We start from the raw sequence: 19776 nt of genomic DNA on the forward strand, positions 1-19776 counted from the left end.
TCTCAAGTGAAGTGCCACAAGGCTCTGTCCTGGGATACCTGCTGTTTAATGTTTTTATAAATGATATGGATAAGGGAGTTGAGGAAATGCTTACCAAATATATACATAATGTAAAGCTAGTAGGAGTAGCTAATTCTTGGGAGAAGAGGGGGGGATCAAAAACTTAGGCTAGAACAGTAGGAGGAAACAAATTTTATAGAAATGAAATTTGTTAGAAGGAATTGTAACATCATGCGTCCAGAGAAGAACTCTGAAAGAAACAATTACAAAATGAGGTTTGAGGTTTATTGGACTTAATGGAAGGAATTTGTCCCAAAAGGAGCACATAAGAAGGACTGGGATGTTCTGGAGAAGAGTAAGTTCAAATAGTTGCCCAAATAGTGCAAGACAGGTGCAATGAAGGCCAACAACATCTTGAAGACCATAAAGAAAGCATAGAGTCCAGATTGTGAAAAGTGATTATTGTGCTCTAGTCTTCCTTGATCATTTTGGAGTATTGTGTTCAGCGAAGTATTGTGTACATTCCAGTTTTAAAAAGATAAACCAGAACAGGTCCAGATAAGATGTACCAATCTGTTGAATGACTGGAAGCCAAGAAACCAATAAAGAACAATTAAAAGGTACAGTATATTTAGCTTGCAGAAGAGAAGGGGAGGAGGGCTTGATATCTGCCTTCAACTATTTGAAGCATTGACACATTGCAGAGGGTTTGGGTTTTTCTCACTTGTTTTGCAAATAATGGAATGGAATGAAAGTTCAAGAAAGAACCGTAGATACAAAGAGATATTAGAAAGAACTTCTTGACAGTAAGAGCTGTCAAGAAACCATGGAATGGTTTCTTCCCCTTTACTGGAGGTTTTCCGACAGAGCTGGATAGTCAACTATGGAGAATGGGAATCAATCCTTCAGTGTGAAAGATTGGACTCGAGAACCCCTTAGGTCCCTTCCAGTGCTATGATTCTACACTTGGGCCAGAGAAGCTAGTGACAAAATTGCTATGAATTAGGAATTAATATTCCAGTTTCCTCCCCCTCCTTTTTTTGATCAAATGTTTTGCTTTTGCATAAAAGACATCTTATTTCAGGAACCTGGCTGTGCTCCAGATGAACTATACTGCAAACTTCTATCACCCCCAAGTAAATGGAACTGTTACCTGTCATGGAGTATTGGGACTTACGGGGTTGCATACTAACTCCCAGGAGAGCAAACCTTTTGCGAGAAGGCTGCTTGAATAATCCTCATAGCTGTGCAAAATACATGCAGTGCAAAAGAGATCTTACTTTTCTTCCTGTCAGTTGGAAACACATTTTCTGTAACTCCAGTCTCATGTTTATGTATGCCGTGCTGGAAACGTGAGTTCTCTTTCCAATTACTCTTCTTTTTCCCCCATCACTCCTTTCCCTTTGTTTTGAAAAAGTGAAGCCGTCTTTGACATTTCCCAGACTGGCTGGCACTCCTGCACGTACAGGCCGAGGGCTCCTTCCTCACCTCCTTCATTTGCAAAGCCTTGATTAATTCAGTGTCACTCCTTGGTTTGATTGCCTTGTTTCTGCATCTGGGGTCTGCCAACAGGTTGCTTGCTGCAGTAAATGACTTTGTCCACCCTCCATCTCCTACCATTCCTTGGCATTTGCTTGCTTTTTCTGTGGTATAAAAGGACGAGAAAGATAGGGGGGGGGGGGAACAGAGACAAAGGAGCACCAAGAGTTCAGATGTTCTATTCAAGGAACAGCGTGCTTGGAGGGATTTTCCTCCCTCCCCTGACAGAGGTTATCTGCAGGTTGGGGAGGTGAATCAATGAATCATAAGGAGTCAGCAATGGAGTTGCCTTCCTCCACCTTTCCTGCTTTTCAGGTTTGCTCTTCTTTTCAAAGTGGAACCTCTTTGACAAAACTACTTGGACATGTAAAAAGCAGCTTCTCTTTATTTCTATATAGCTGACTGAATTGCAGCTCACTGGGGCATGTTTTTGGAACACTGTTGCTACCTCACATGAGTGTTCCTTTGGAGACCCATTTTGTCAACCAGCATAAAACTTGATTTTCCAAAGATACATTCAGAACTTACTAAATTATCTAACTTGCTGGAAGCCATCAACAGTCAGGGATCAGTTTATAAACAATGCCTCCAGCAGACAAAATTCTGTCCTTAGAACCAACAGTAGCCTTATGCAATTATAACATAATATAATTGCCCTGTGTGCTCCATGAAGATCCCTCTGTTGGCCTCAGAATATATAAAGGCAAAACAATTTGCTTAGGGGACATTTTTGTGAGTGGTAGTAGTGAATTATTTAAGCCACATAGAGGTTTCCCCCTGTCCTTGCAATGTATCTTGCCATTTGCTTTTGAAGCACACTCTTTGATATGCCTGATCATATCTAGGACAATTTTCAAGCCAAAAGAGTTTGCACAAAACAACAGAGTTGGAAAGGACCTTGGAGGTCTTCTAGTCTATCACCCCGCTTCAGCTCAAGCAGGAAACCCTATACCATTTCATACAAATTGTTGTCCAATGTTTTCTTGAAAACCTGCAGTGTTGGAGCACCCACAACTTCTGGAGGCAAGTCTGTTCTATTGATTAATTGTTCTGTCAGGAAATTTATCCTTGGTTTTAGCTTGGTTCTAGGCTGGTGCATCTTCCAGCCTTTTCCAGTCTACCTTGGAAGGGCAACTGTTTTGAAAGGCTTTTCTTAAAAATAGGTAATGCCAAAGACAGAATAATTATACTGTATAGAGAAAAATTCTTCTTTATTCCTGTACTTACAATAAAATGCTTCTGCCACAAAGTTTATTTTGTGATGCAGACATTGTGGAGTGTGATGTTTTGTCAATGTGAATGGCCTTTTTGATTGTCTTTTAAATGTTTCATTGCAGGATGTGTAATAGTATAGCTATTATAGATTTTCAGAACACAATGCATGCTTCTTCTTTAATAATATAGTCCCAAATCAATAGTTCTGGATTTATCAAAATTGTTAAAAGATGGTTGAAAAGTAAAGAATATAACCACATTTTGAAGAGGTGAAATGTACCTTGTTACCTCTTTTAAGAAAATGAAAATTACTTCATTTGTTTTAATAATGGGGCAATTAATTATTGTTTCTCATTAAAGTAATCTCTTTTCTATTCAGCCATAGAAAAAGAACAAGAGCATATTAAATAAAAAGGAACCACTCATTGGCTAAATATCTCCAGATTTGTTCCTTATAATGATAAAGATTAAAAAGCCATCATAAAGGCATTATCATATTAAATTACCTTACTGAAAGCAATTAATTTGAATTCATGCATTACAACGGCTTCAGGTCAAAAATGATTTGATTACTTAATTGTTTGTTAAAAAATTGCCATTTTACATATTACCATTTTTATTCATAATTCATTTTGGATGCTGGCTGGATAAATTTATGGCATCTATATATGTTAGGGCTTGTCTTTCCCCAATGTATCGGTCTAACTAACCAAGACAGCCTGGAGCAATGCAGCAGTTACTGGTTTGAGCTGTTACTCACTGCCACCAACTTCCTTCCCTTCCCTCAATCACGGCTATAGAAGCAAAGCTAAAAGGAGAATGTCATCTCCTTTCTCATCATCATTTCAGAAAAGATCACCATTGAGACAATGGTGATAACTGATAGACTTTCTCAACTGCCTTCGTAAAAATATGTTCTAAATTAAATGCAACAGATAAGGATTGTAAAGCAGTTACTTAGCTGCCATGTGTCTGGCTTAAGTAAGTATGCAATTTGCTAAAATATTAAGGATCAATATAAGCGTTTTCATTTAGCTGTAGCCCTCACTAGTCAACTGACGAATTCTCTTATGGAACCAGTTCTGAAAGATAGGCTAATCCTTCAAAAAAGCTGCCCTCCTGATCAACAAATTATAATTTGCTGCAATTGCAACATTCAAAGTCATATCTGATAAATGTAGCAGGAGAATCTGACTGTTTGAATTAGCTTTCAAACATGAATAAACTGGGATTAATTTAAGAACTACTTGACAAGAAGTATATTATTTGCATGATTGTAGTTAGTCCTTTGTACAACTCACAGCTTCTCAGAGTGTTTAAGTACAGCTTTGACTAGAATACAGGATGGTTTATTTCCAAGGGACCAGCAAACATATGGGCCTACATGATCTGCATTCAGTGGAAAGAATAGCCTTTCATTGTCTTCCATCAGTTTTATTGCAAACCACCCTGGATGCCTGCTCTTTCCACTCCATTCCTGGAGTCTGCCTTATTTTTTTTTTAAAGGGGGTGGCTGCTGAGTTCAGGGGTGTTGCAGTCTTTACACAAGACCTTGGCAATAAATCACTGCTCTCCAGACACTTAAATCCTTATTCAGCACTTGACCAAAGACTTTTTCAGATGCTAACTCAGCTACAAATTCACACATATCTTCACTGCATTGTCGTCACTGCAGACACTGCAGTCAAAAATTAAGCCTTAAACCAGTTGATTTTCCACAGCAAGTAAAGGTTTCACAACCTTTTCTATGTTCCTTATGTTCCAAAATTAAACTAGCTTTTTCCTCTTCCCCAGAGATGTCAAACTCACAGCAACATGCTATTGTCACGTGATGTATCACAACTTTCCCCTACTTTGCTAAGCCAGGGGTAGGCATAGCCAGCATGTGACGTATTTGGCCGGCATAATTCCTATGAAAAGTTAAGCAGGCTGGATGACCTATGATGGCTAAAGGCTGATCAGAGGCCTGCTAGTCTTTATTTCAATTTAAAACAAAATACAACTCATTGCATTTCACTCATAATAATGACTTACTGTACAGGGCTGTGAGTTTGACACTCATGCTCTTGCCCTTCTCAGTTGATGGTGGATTTCTAAATGACTCTGAGAAGCACCTGAGATATGTTTATATAACTCTCCTCTCAAACTGCTGGCTTTCACCTCATTATTTTCAAATACAATAGATCTCATCTAGCTCATCTGTGACATCCCACTGTAAATCTTTATGAATCTAAATATAATATATACTGCAAATCACTGTAAATCTCATTTGGGAGATCCCACTGTAGATATTTAAATGTGGGAAAGCAATAAAATTGTTTTAAACTAAATTGTCCTTCTAGATAATAAATCAAAAGCAGGTCCCAATTATTGCTCTTCATAGTCACCAGGAAGGATACTATTTAGGAACTCTGCCATTGTATTAAAGAGGTGATGCTTGTTTCTTTCCCTCTTTTTCATAGCGCCAACACCTTTCTGAAGCTTTTCTAACCTAATTAAGTTCCTGCCTCCCCCACAATAGACACTTGCCTGAAATAACATTGCAGCATTGCAATAAGACACATGAAGGGCAAGACATTTATTAGGAGTTGCTATTTTCAACCTTGCCAAAGTAAATAAAGCAGTTCAGTCATCACTTTTAAGAAGTCAGCAGAATTTGTGCATCAACTTATGAAGGATGGAAGACAACCAAAGAAAGAAAGACAATAATCTATTACACATTTTAACGGCACTTTCACATTTCTTCATCTGCAGCTAGAGAGAGAGTGAGTGAACACATGCCTCCAAGAACAATTGAAAAAAGGCAATAAAAAGTTAAAGAAATTATTAATGTTCTGTGGGAGAAGCCAGTGTGAGAATAAAGTGGAAGACTCAAGTTGAGTAAGTTACGATTGAAAAAGTTACGATGTGGCATAAGAAGATAATACATTAAAATTAAATCTGGCAGCAAAGAATTTCAACCATTTATACTAAAATATGAACCCAAAGCAACATGAATTCACAAGGAATTGCCTTACATTGCTAGGAAAACAGGGATCTCTGGGCTCCACTCAAAAGCAAATTAAAGAGAAAACAGATGACTAACAGCTTGTGTTAAAATGTAAAGGCAATTAGGAAAGTCATCCCTGCAGGAGTTCTAACTGGCCTAATGGGGGCACAAAACAAATGACCTTTTTTGTACTTTTAAGAAGATAAGCTGCTAGAAACAGTGTACACAAGATTGCAATGAAATATACTCAGTTTACAAGGCACTTGTTTCAAAGGTCATTTTACTATGAAAAGTTAAGCAGGCTGGATAACTTCTGATGGCTAAAGGCTGATAAGAAGTCTGCTGGTCTTTCTTTCAATTTACAACAAAATACAACTCATTGCATTTCACTCATAATAATACTGACTAACTGTACAGGACTGCTGTATATTTTTCTGAGCTTTGCAGTTAGATAGATGCTGATGTAAAGAAAATATTGGCTGGGGTCATAGATCATACAGGGCTAAAGAAACACGTCAAGCTTTGGCCTGGATGCTTCCTGGACATCCTCTGGACATCTTCATCAACAGAATCAGCAAGGACAAACTAACAATACAAGTCTATTGAAATACCACCGCACCAACCAAGTAGTCCACTATTAAAGCAACAGCCCAATCTCCCACAAGAAAAGCGCAAACTCATCAGAACATCAGAAAAAGGAAACAGATAATTGATATCGGGGGTGTCAAACTTGTGATGACACTTTGTCATCATGTGATGTATCACAACTTTGCCCCCCTTTGCTAAACCGGGGGTGGGGGTGGCCACCATGTGGTGCATCTGGCCCGCAGGCCGTGAGTTTGACAACCCTGATCTAAATAATATCTGTGGTGGTGCAGTGGTTAGAATGTAGTATTGCAGACTAACTCACTGTTCACTGCCAGGAATTCAATTCTGACTGGCTCAAGGTTGACTCAGCCTTTCTTCCGAGGTCAGTAAAATTAAGACCCAGATTGTTGGGAGCAATATGCTGACTCAGTATACCGCTTAGAGAAGGCTAAAAACTACTATGAAATAGTATAGAAGCTTAAGTGCTATTGCTATTGCTATCTTCCAATAAACTGGATATCCACACAACTTCATAAAAAAAAAATGACTGACCACTCAATCCAACATAACACAACCAGCACAAGCTGCAAAAAGGGCAACATTGCAATACATCAAAAACATCTCAGAAACTACCAGCAGACTATTACAACCACATGGCATCAGCATAGCACACAAACCAACTCAAGTCCTTCAAAACATCTTAAGTAAAGCAAAAGACCCAGCAGTCCCAGAATTAAAAGCAGGAGTCATTTACAACATAAAATGTAAGGACTGCAACAGTCACTATGTAGGGTAGGCAGAAAACTAGCAGAGCGTATCCATGAACACCAATTAGCAGTCAGAAGACATGAAAACTCTCTAATTTTGCAACACAGAGACAGACTTAATCATAGTTTTCAACTTGGAAACTATGACCATTTTAGATCAAGCCAAGTCCAAAAACACTAGAGAATTTCTGGAAACTTGGCACTCTGACAAATCAGCCATCAGTAGGCACATAGACATAAGCAGCACCTACAAACCATTCAAAAGAACAACCAACAAGCCAAAACAAGAAACAAACTCTAAAACACCCCCCCCACACACACACACTAGCAATCAAAACCCCGATGAGTAGATATTAACATCAACTTTAACATCAAACCAACAATAAAAAAAATACCCCAATCAAGCACCTCCCGAACAAGCTAATAATAAATAGGTCAATGAAAGAACCATCAAGATTACTTTCACCAACACTGGCAGGGCAAGCCACTCAAATAAAATGAGAGCAAACCTCACTTCAATACTGATGGTGTTACCTAGTTTCAATAATACAACCTCTGTCGGAAAACAATCGAGCTCAGAGCATCAAGGACCTCTCATTTCAATCCTAACTACAAATATTTTCTTCTATTGATGCTGAGTAGCATTTGCAAGAGCCAAGGTGGCGCAGTGTGTTAAATGCAGCACTGCAGGCTACTGCTAGATCAGCAGGTCAGCGGTTCAAATCTCACCGGCTCAGGGTTGACTCAGCCTTCCATCCTTCCGAGGTGGGTAAAATGAGGACCCAGATTGTTGGGGGCAATATGCTGACTCTCTGTAAACCGCTTAGAGAGGCCTGAAAGGCCTATGAAGCGGTATATAAGTCCACTGCTATTATTGCTATTGCAAGGCTTAAGGCACTTATTCCAGCCCTTAGAGCCTTTTCCGACTTCCAAAAATATCATCCCAAATTTAAAATCCTTCCCACTCATGGGATGCTATGATGACTACCAAAAGAGTGTTAGTGGCTAAATAGCATACCTAAGATATTGCTCACCTATGTCAGATGCTAATTTATTTAACTATTGAACAAACTGTAATCACCTGTCTTTACATAAGATGCTAAGTAGTAGAGAAATGATTTACAGGATCCCTAAACCACAGGGATTAAGATCATATGCCACACTGAATCAAGATCAAACAAACCACATTATTATATATTAGAATGATACATGACACTAGTCACACTTGTTTAACTGTTCTGGAAAACTCAGTGACTTGTTACAACCAAGGAAGCTCTTTGATAATATAATTGAAAGACAGCCATCCAAATGTGTTTTATAGAGCCATAAGAATGTTACTGTCATTAATGAACATTTACCACTTTAAGAGAATCCCTTGTGAGTTCCTCCTTCCCTAGTCACTTTACTAGGTTAATTAAGTTATTAAAGTATTGTTTTCAGCATTTAAGTATTCTCGTTCCATTTTTTTTAAATATTTGCTAAGAATGCCTCTCCTTCAGGTTGTTGGTTATAGTGTGGGATTCAAACCAATTTGCCAACATAACAGTAACAAACCATCTGTTATTCCAGCAGTTGTTTATATTGGAATGAAATTTCAATTAAGTTTTATTAGCATATCTGCAAATGATGAATCCCTTATGAAACTTTGTTGTCTGCAAACTCCTGTCGATTACAGTTTTTCTTTCTTTGTGATTCTTCTGCACTATCAGAAATGCTTTAGACAGTTCTTGTGTTTCCTAAGTAAGTCCCATATGGCAGGAAAAAATGGAAAAGTTGTACCGAATGCATATTGCAGTGATACAGCTGGTGTGTAAATAATCTCTTTGGTTTGTCAAGGGAGCACGGAGATTGCTTTTGCAAACCTCCCAATTGATTCATTACATTCAGGGACAATATATTCCTGGCTGTTTGCCTGGCTATTTCTGCTTGTTGATTATTATTATTATTTTTTACCAATCAAGGGAGCATCAATGCAGCTTCTCCTTTAGATGTTGGAGATTGTTGTGGAAGTTCAGCACATTAGGAGGGTATCAATGAGGAAGAGTAGCAGAAATGATTGGAATCACACATAGAGAGGCAACTCTTAACCTCTTGGCTAAGAAAGATTTATTTCCTTTCTTCAAACTTGAAAAATGTTCTAGTTATTTAATCTAAAATATTTCTTGTACTTGTTTAAAGGCAAAAATCCTCCAAGGCAGTTGAAGCAATATACCCACCTATAATGAAAAAAATTAAATAATAAAGCATGAATTTATTAAACCAGCTGTTAAAATATCTAGGCCATGATTGATTTGTGGGTGATTATTACGTGTGTATACCAGTGGTAGTCAACCTGGTCCCTACTGCCCACTAGTGGGCGTTCCAGCTTTCATGGTGGGCGGTAGGGGTTTTGTCCGATACTGAAGCATTTTTCTTTTTTTTAATTTAATTGACTTAAAAAATAAATTCATAGCATTATTTAAAAATCTTCATTAGGTTTTCATAAAATCACCATTACTGTGGAACTGGTGGGCAGTTAGAAAATTTTATTACTAACAGAGATACAGAAGTGGGCGGTAGGTATAAAAAGGTTGACTACTCCTGGTGTACACATACCACATCCTTAAGCAAGAGAGAATATTTTATATCCAAAGAGGGCATTTCACTGTAAAAGAGTCTAAAGGAATTTTGTGGATACTAAAAGAACCATTTCTCAAAACAGCGGGACTAGAATCTTCAACCTTTGATAGAACATTTTGAGGGTTATGTTATGGCTCTAGTGACATAAGCATGCTAAGCCTACTGGATGTTTAATCTTCCCATTTTAGTACTTATTTTTAAAAATAGCAATCCCCCCCCCCAACCAACATCCAACAACAGTACTGAAATGTACTTTGATCAGTGTGATTGCTAAAGGCTGAAGTTAAGGCTGTGAGGTCAAAAGTTGCCATCATGGGGCAAAGCGTGAGGGAGAAAATGAAGTGCTCATGACAGCATCATCACATACTTGCACTGGATCTCCGGGGTACAAGTACATCATGGTGGCATATGTGTGATGAAGCTGTCTACGTGTATCACCATCTTGGCATCATCATATTCTGCTGCAGATTGTGCTGTTGACTAGCCCTGATTTATGTGAGTAAAAATATATAAATTATATTGATTACCTATAAGAGCAGGTTACATAAGCATATAAACAATAAAGAGTATCAATCTTAAAACTTGAGAAGGTTATAATAATTATTACAACCTACCATTTTCTCTTGGAAAAATCCAATTTTATAAATGTCAAACAATATAATGCTGCCAATTTGTAAATCAAATATAATATGACCTTCAACAACAAATAAGCATATTCTGAAATTACTTCGGCACATGGAAGTTAAAATAATTATGCTATATTGCTTACGGCTTGCTATATTATTGTTGCATATTTCATTTCTTGTAAAATTTTGCTTTAATCTTGTCTTTGCTTCTCGTATCTTCTGGAGCTGAATGCAGTTTTAAATACAATTTCTATAATTGAATACATTTTTTATTCTGAATTGTGGCCAAAAGCAACTGTAATTGCAGATGATAGCAAGAAGCTTTCTCTACCAGGCTTCATGATATATTAAAAAGAAAAGGGCAATTAGTTGCAAGTGTTTTTCTCACAAATCCAATCATGGAGTGTACAGATTTCAAGAGCAAACTTTCAGGCACCTGACTGAAGCAATTGAAGAACAACAGATATTTAGCAACTAATTCTAATGATGCCAAACCACAATGGCCAATTCTGCAACTTACATCTAAGCAAGTTGTATCAATAAATATTGTACCTTTATAATGGTGTATAACAACAATTAAAAACAGATGTTTAATGCCACATTTTTTAGACTACTTTAAAATACAGGGGGCCACTTCTGCCTCATAACCCAATAATTTTTGATGTACCTCCTCCTCCACCATCACCACTGAGACTGGCATGTGTTGCCATCAATTTTTAGACGGACCACACTGCTGAAATTTAGTGGCAAATCTTTTGAAGTGACATGAAAGAGAGAAAGTTGACAAATGGAAAACATTCAATATACTGCATATTTGTAGTAAGTTAAACTCCAGAAATATTGGACGGGAGGAGGAGGAGGAGGAGGAGGAGGAGGAGGAGGAGGAGGAGGAGGAGGAGGAGGAGGAGGAAGGAAGGAAGGAAGGAAGGAAGGAAGGAAGGAAGGAAGGAAGGAAGGAAGGAAGGAAGGAAGGAAGGAAGGAAGGAAGGAAGGAAGGAAGGAGGATAATAAATGGAGCACTGCTTTCATGCCTTTCCCTCAGATCTTGTGAAAACTGTAGTTGGCACCCAAAGTGTTTTCTATGAGTGTGGATATGTGTGAATTTATTCATTCATTTTCCTGGTCCTATGGCTCTTAATAGTTTGTAAAAGGTTCAATGAGATCATGACCCTATTCATGATTATACATTAATTCTTTAAAAAGGCCATTTAATGGGGGGAAATCATGTAGTCTTGGAAGAAATTCCTTTTTTCTTGTTAATTAAAAATAGTAACTTGGTAACTGTATCCTGTTTACAACATTATAAAAGCACTTTACAATAATCTTCCTCTTCCTCCATTAAATAAATTTGTAATATTGCATAATTATGAATATGGTACCACTTCCATTAATATCCATTATTGGATATTAGCAAAATATTTGTTATGTAATTAGGGCATATGAAAATAGCAAGGTTCAGCTACTTGTACAGGTAGTCCTTGACTTAGAACCATTCATTTAGTGACTGTTCAAAGTTTCAACAGTGCTAAAAAAACTGACTTACAACCTATCCCCAAGCCTCTCCAGTAACATGATCCAAATTCAGGTGCTTGCTAACTGGCATGTATTTAATAGCTTTAGTGTCTTGGGTTCATGTGATCACTACTTGCAACTTACTCAGCTGGCTTCTGACAAGCAAAGTCAGTGAGGGGAAGCTGGATTAATGACTGCATAATTAACTTAACTGTGGTGATTCACTTAACTGTGGCAAAAAAGGTCAAAATCAGGCACAACTCACTTAACTGCCTTGTTTAGAAATGGACATTCTGATCCCAAGTTGTACGTTAAGGACCACCAGTAATAAATTTGTGGTTTCACTTTTTGATTTTCATAGTAACAAAATAAATTAGGAATTTAATGTGGAGCCGTTGAGGAGCCTTCCAATCTTCTGACTCAAACAGCCCTGCATGGTTCATGCACAGTTCATATACCCTTTTATAAGAAATTGCTGTTTGAAATTATTGGAATGCAATTCCAAAAATCAATTGTGTTTAATTCTTAAAAATGGATCTAGTGGCAAATTATTTCTGAAAGGTGGGAAGTTGATTTTTTTAATATTGCTTTGAGCCAGTCCAGAAGAGGACATTTCAACTTCTCTCATGCAGAAAAGGCAAAAATATATATTTACTAGTTGATTTATGTGTAGCCCGAGACCAAATAAAACCACACTGCAAACTCAAAATTAAAAAGAATCAAAAATGTACAGCAAATTGTAGGGAAAAAAGTGGAGTGAAATAATGAACAGACCTGTAAGAGTGATATCAAGATTTGTAGATAGATTTTTCAGTCCATTGGAGCTGCTCCTTCCTCTTTGGAAAAACTCACCTGAGGAGAGGGGGGGGGAGATTGTCTCACCTGTCTCACTTTTTAGTGCTTGAGGCAGACTTGGAGTCTGGGAGTAGAGTCCATTTAATGAGTTGTTCCTCAGCTTTGGGACTGTTTATCAATTTTATATTTGGTGTCTTTTTTATTAAGTAACTTTACTGGATTTATTACAGTATTGTTCTTTAGTGATGGATGCTGCTGTTTCTGAATGGCAGGAGTAGCATCTCGGGTTATGGAGATGAGTTAGTTTTTGTTTTGAAATTTCCAATAAACCTACAGTACCTTGAAGTTTAGACTACATTTTAAATGACTGGTTCTTACTCTGAAATGGTAGAAAAATATCTCTCCATTTTCAGAGGTCACTCTGGAGCTACTGAAGAGTTTAAAGACGACATACAATTTTGGTGCTTCAGGTTACCTCAGAACTAAAATACAGTTAAATGTTTCATGTATGCAAAACCTCAGAACTTCTGAAAGGGAAACAATTCCCCCCCCCCTCAGAATTGTATACCTGCATCACTACAACTTTGTGTGAGAGACTGGCCAAAGCCCAAATAGCGATTGATCCAAGGCCACTCAGTGATTTTCACAGCGTAATGGTGGATATTTATGCACTTCTTGTCCAACATCTTAAACACTGCATCAGAATAGAGGCCGGTTCTATCTTCAATTGTGATTTACACTGTCTTTAAAATGCCAAAGTTGGGAAATCAAAGCACTCAGTTAATCAGTTTTCTCTGGATTATGCTTCCCCCAAGCCCTAGCACAGAAACTGGTAATTACAGAAACTCTGTAGAATGTCAAAATAACCAAGGGGCACAACTAAACACCCGATGAAATGCATTTATCTTGCATGGCTGTAATGTAATCTGAAATGCTTTTATATTTGGAATCTTGGATCCTAACTTGAGTCCTGTTTTTGAAAGAGGGATTTCCTCCCTAATCTTTTACAACAATCCTTTAAACTCTCTCAGAATTCTTTATACTAGTATGAGATTTCATAAAATGGGTTGCAGCATAATTTATAATGATTTTCAGCACACAGTAACGAAACATTTAAATGATCAATGTTACTTGGTTCATAGCACAATGTATATGCACAAGATAGCAGAAACATCAGAAAGTCATTTTAATATTTTAATAGATTAAAGAAAACTCAGTAACATATCAAACATTACTGTTTTTGCCTTAGTTAACAAAAATCCAAAAATTATGAATTTTCTTAAACTCAAAAATTGTTCATCATGGAAATGGACTGGACTGGAAGAATACATTATGTAATACCTCAAAGTAAAACTAAACTGTTTTATGACCAGATTTTATAAAAAGGCCAAACACAAATAGGGAGGTTTAATTTAGATTTCTTCTATAGTGAAAACTGACATTTTGCATGAATGATCAAGCCCTTATATCTTTTTTAAAAATTCTGTACAAAATCTTAAATTATAAACAAGAATGCTATCTCAAAACATTTTAAAACAAGGAAGCAACTACTGGTCTTTTGGCTTGGTTTCTGTCATAATATGGAAATTGGCAGCTAAAGCCAATGTTAGTTCATTATTTCAATGCAAGTGAATTCTGACATGTATTTTTTCCCTTGGCACATCATAAATCACCACAGGACAAATGCCAATTCTGCCATCCTGCGATAGATTCCACATTGAAATGTTGGAAGTCAAAATGGGAATCCAATGTCATATTCCATACTGACTGTACCTTAGTAACTTAGGTATAAAGTGTAACATATTCATATTGTTTAGCCTTTTATTTTAAATAACAAAAGCAGAGCAATAATTGGGAAGGTGTGAGAGATTACAAGGTGTTACGGTACAATTCTTGCTCTTACTAGTCAGGCAAATCTTTGACCAGTATAATTAAAAATGCTCTGAGTATCTAGTTAAACATTCTGGAATAAAATAATAACAAAATATTGAAATCATAATTTGACAGTTACATACAACCAAGAGCATAATAATGTAATATTTTCCTTAAATTGCGAAGGCCTACAGTTATTAGGTACTAAACAGGGGTAAAATAAAAAAGGTGTATTAATTGAATAAAATGGTTATAATTCATCAGATTCCAACCAATTTTAGTGCTGCTGTGCAGAATCTAGTTACTTGTGCTGTGACTACAATCTGTTGGTCTTTAAAAGAACCACTGAAGATAAATGATGTCCGAACAGTTAGGTTAGTTATCTGGAAAATAAATTTTGCTCAAACGTCTGTATAAAAAGAGCAGCAAAGAAGGCTGTGTCCAGAAGTTGCCACCTCTCCATAATCACAAGGACATAGCTTTTCAGCCAGTGGTATCCCTTTATATTTGCTGTCCAGGATGGCTAAGGGAAGTCTATAGCATCATGCAAGTGAAAACACTTTCTGATGATTCACTATCTCTAACTGGCTAAGATAACGGGCAGGAGTCACTTGCTTTTACGAAAAGTTTGATCAAATCTTTTGTTACTACTTTTTAGGACCAGTAGCAGATTCTTCAAAAGAAACAAGAACAATTTTTTGCATGAATTATAAACAATACATTCATATTATTACCCTCTTACTACCTAAGTACTATATGTTGTAAACTAGCTAATTTTCTAAATTGTTTTTTTAAATCTTGATCTCGAAAATATCTACTATAAAAGTTTATCTCTCTCTTTTTATATCAAAAATATTTCTGGCCAAAAAGCCAGTTCTTTATAAGAACACCAGCATTCTTTACAGTACTGGCATTGAATTGATCTCCTTTACTTACTAATATAGCTAGTAAACACTTCATTTAGTAACTTTATAGTTGGATATGCGCTTATCTGCATACAGGGCTTGTATCAAGAGTATTAATGTATAAATCCCATGTTTTCTGGAAGTTGGCTCAATTAAGTTGGGAACTTGAACCTGCATCTTTAATCACTAGCAGACACAAATGCATGTCTACTATTGGCTACCCATTATGCTATGTCATTTTTACACCTGCTATAAAAAAGAAAAATGACTGAATTTTCCTTAAAGCTACTGAATATATTTGATTCAGGGGTTTTTCATTATTTTTAAAAAATATTTTCAAGTGTTAAATATTACTAGCATATATTTTGGGAATGCATGTCTATGTTCATACATTTTTTAAAAAAGTATATGCAACATACCATTCCATAGATAGGATTCAATTTCTCCCACCCAACATATTGTACAAATTAACAATAGGTGGAATTTGAAGCCATGACGATTATGACAAAGTGCAAACAAAAAAAGGAAGCTTTAGGTTTGGATTTAAAATTTAAAACTTTTGAAGCAAAACTTAAAATTAATGTTATGACCAGATTAGAATATTATTATAGGAAAAATATTAAGATTAACATATAACTGGGCATCGCAATTGAAGTAATAGTATTTTTCAAATCATGTTCTGAAAATGTTCTGCTTGTTTTTGTGGAAACCTTGTTTTTGAAAGTATGTATTTTACTGAACAATTTTTTCTTCACTGATAATTATAACTCTCTTAAATTCCAAAGTGCAAATGAACATTGGTTTGCTTAAGTATTATTGTCTTAAGTAGTCTATAATCAACTGTAGTTTACTTCTTTTCTAGTGACCTTTACTTATTTTTTGTTTTATCATTTTTATCATTTTGAAAGAAAAATTAAGACAAATTACAAATTGGGAGAATTACTTTAAGCACACTAAATCACTAAATTCCTATGCTCAATGAGAACAGATTTATATATGAACAGAAAACCTTTACATCAAACTGCCCTTGAATTTCAGATGCAGCTAATCACAGAATGTGGAAGATTTGGAGATAGCTAAAACTAAGAAAGGAAGAAAGGAAGGAAAGAAGGAAAGGAAAGAAAGAAAAGAAAAACAACCACCAGCTGCAGAGAGCTGCAGTGTGAGTTGTACATTAATCTGAAAAACACTGTGGAAAGCCTACAATTGTAAAAAAAAAGTCCAAATTCCTTTAAAATGTTTTCTTATTAAACATTAAAACATTTTCACTTTGATTTTACCATTATTATTAATTGCTACATTGTGTATCCTGGAAGCTTGTTTATTACTAATTCACTGATATGTTTACACTGATTTGTATTATTCATCTTTCCGAAGCTATCTTCTTTTTCGTTGCCAGGTGCTTTGCTTTCTTCTAGACCACTAAATTCAAGGTCAGACATACTAGAGGGCAAGTAAGAACTAACTTGAGATGTCCTTGCAGAATGGCTGTTTTCTAGAGGTGACTGGCTTTTTACCATGTTACACTTTTTATCAGGCTGTATTCGTTCGTCCTCAAAAGTCTGCATAACTTTTTCCTTTTCATGAATTGCAAGTTGGTCTCTTAAAGTTCTTGCAAGGGAATCATCATCAAATATGTTCAATCCAATGCCTAATTTGTTTTTGTTAGATTTTAAGTTGTATGTCTTTTTACGATTCTGAACAGGAGATATAGCTGAAACCTTCGGAAGAAGAGGTGAAATACATTTAGCAGGAAGACTTCTGGAATTTTTAGAGTTGGAGTCCATGCCTGACTGACTGTGATCTGAGTTTATAGATAAAGGTCCAGGACTGTTCTCTGGAGCTTCAAAGCTTTCACCACAACTGTCAATACTGGTAAAATCTTCTGAATAGGCTGCATTTTCAGAAGTAACTACTAAACTATCTGAATTCTGACGTGCATGACTCTTTTCCAAGTTGTTGGTGTGTCTATCTTTATATATATATGGAATGTTACAATCATGTTGCAAACATTTTTCTATCTCAGCATCTACTGGATTTTCAAGGGCTTCAGTGTCCTGTAAAAAGACTCTTGGCAGATGGACTTCCAAGCTCTTTTCTTTATAATTAGAATCAACATTTTCATACAAGTACTTCCCTTTGGCATTGTCTTTATTCTTCATACAACTGGCTCCAATTTTTTTGGTAATACGAGAGTTTATTTTCTTTGTGGTCATAGAGCTATTTCGGCCAACACTGCTTTGTATTAAAGTCTCAACATTTTCATTAATTTGAGCATTTTGATCATAGATACTTTTTTCATCATATTGCCCAGAAGACTTTGGATGATAGTCAAGGGAGCCCTTGAATATTTTTTCTTTAGTCAAAGAGCTTTTACCTTTTTTTTCAAATGATATGTCGCCAAGTTTTTTACGACGATGTTCTCTCTTTTCATGAACCTTCAACATACCTGGACTGGATCGCTGAACACGAAGCTTTAATGTATTCTGCATCCCATTAGAGATTTTCCTTCTAGTGAGAGAACTGTCTTTGGTATTAACTTTTTCGGGGCTCACAGGTCTGTCAGTGTATAGTGGTTTTGTACAGGTTTTGCCAGGACAGATAGGAGACATGCATTTTAAATGATCTGGGCGATTTCTTTTTAATTTAGGACTAGGTGATCTTCCTCTTTCTTTGCGATGTGGGGTGTTCTTCTTATCATCCCAGCAGGCACACAGATTCTTACCATTACAGGGTAAGATTTTTGTACCATCTTCTACATTTTGATATAGCCATGCCAACTGAGGATGCACAGTAGAGGGTCCTGGTGGTAGGGGCTGGCTATTTAACAAGGAGAGTTCTACCAGCAAAGCATTCAGTAGAGGCAACTGAGTTAAAGTCTGCCTGAGCTGTTCTGAAGAACTCGGCGTTGGTATGTTGCCGAGTAAGGGTGACAGAGCCTTCTCAGTACTAACTACAGGCTCCTCCTTAACAAAAGGTAAAGAAGTTCCTTCCTTGGGAAGTGAATCTTGAGCGGCCATGATTATCACTCTTGCTGCAGCTTTAGGGCTGGGGAAGCAACTTTCTGTTTGATGACTGTAATACATTGGTGGGGGATAAAAGGCATTGTTGTCCAACTCTCCTGCGATTTCTTCTCCGCTTGAGCTACCAGAAAAGAGCTCTGGGTCTGTATCAGGGCTGCTTAAGGACCCCCGGCTGGGGGCAGGGTCCTGCTCCTCCTCTCCTTCCGAGATGAACTCCAGACTGAGCCTTGGCTCCGCAGTTCTCCTCCGCGGACAGTCTCCAGAGAGGGTTTCGTCCACCGCCGCCCCTTGATCGAAGTGATCTAGGCCCGAGGAGCCCAGGCTGTTGAGACGGTAGCTCAGCGCCAGTTCCCCCACTGGTTCTCCCAGCAGGTCGCGCACAGGGAAGTGGCCCCTTCCAGTCGCCGGCCCCGAGCCAGGCAACAATTCCTCGGCGGCGGCCGCCAAAGAGATGCTGGACGACCCGAGCAGGCGGGCGGGACCCTGGTTGGGAGGCAGCGCCAGGAGCAGCGCGTGGAGCGGAGAGCGCCGCAAGAGGCCCTTCAGAGCGTCCGGCCGCAGCCTGAAGAGGCACGACTTGCCCCGCCCGAAGAGTACCACTGGCCAGGACGCGGCCCGCGGGGCGTGGACCAGGAGGGTCGGGAAATCCAGGAGCCGGAGAGCCACAGACGGCAGGAAGGGCCCGCTGTCCGGTAGCAGCGACGGCAGTAGCCGGGGTTGCACGCGCGCTGACTCCACCAGCAGCTCCAACGAGAAGAGATGCTCCCCGCAGCCATCGCCCCCCTCCATGCCAGCCCGGCGCCCCAGATGGCTTCTCAAAGGCAGGAAGGCCGCGGTTCTCGCGAGACTTGGAGGCAAACCGCGCGACAGCCGGGACGCGGCCTCCCCGTGTATAATGATTGCTATGGAAGCGGCGGCCCTCCGTTGTCTAGCGACTGTTTGCCGTCGCTGCGCTTCAGCGCATGGGGGGGGGGGGAGGGAGGCCGCAAGGGCCTCTGGGAATGCGAGCTCCTTGTGCGGTCGCGGGCGCCGAGCCCTGGGAAGGGATGCTTGAGAACGCTTCCGAAAGGCGGACGTTGCCTTCAGGCTGAAGTCCCAAAGGTGCTTTTTAAAGAGGAAAGTGGACTTTCTAGATTTGCTTTGAAGACGCTTCGCTTCTCATCAACGAAGCTTCTTCAGCTCTTCTTGGATGAGATCGTCTTCAAGGAATAACTATCCTCACTTATTCGTATCCATTTCCTGTTTTCATAATCATGTTTACACTTAATATTTGTTATATTATACATGCTTGTCAAAATAAAAAATAAAAACCAGAAAGTCCAGTTG

At 38.1% G+C, this 19776-nt stretch overlaps 1 protein-coding gene across 1 annotated transcript; it reads right to left on the bottom strand.

The window, feature by feature from the left end:
* Positions 1-13844: 13844 nt before the first annotated feature.
* On the bottom strand, positions 13845-19251 carry MAP10 (microtubule associated protein 10). Its single transcript, XM_014057362.2, has one exon. It carries the CDS (start codon positions 19237-19239, stop codon positions 16723-16725), a length of 2517 nt encoding a protein of 838 aa, XP_013912837.2. The 5' UTR covers positions 19240-19251; the 3' UTR covers positions 13845-16722.
* Between the last annotated feature and the right edge of the window lie 525 nt (positions 19252-19776).

This window comes from Thamnophis sirtalis, unplaced genomic scaffold (genome assembly GCF_051295495.1).
Source record: "Thamnophis sirtalis isolate CommonGarterSnake01/CBP01778 unplaced genomic scaffold, rThaSir2_p1.2 scaffold_6, whole genome shotgun sequence".
Classification (NCBI taxonomy): Eukaryota; Metazoa; Chordata; class Lepidosauria; order Squamata; family Natricidae; genus Thamnophis; species Thamnophis sirtalis.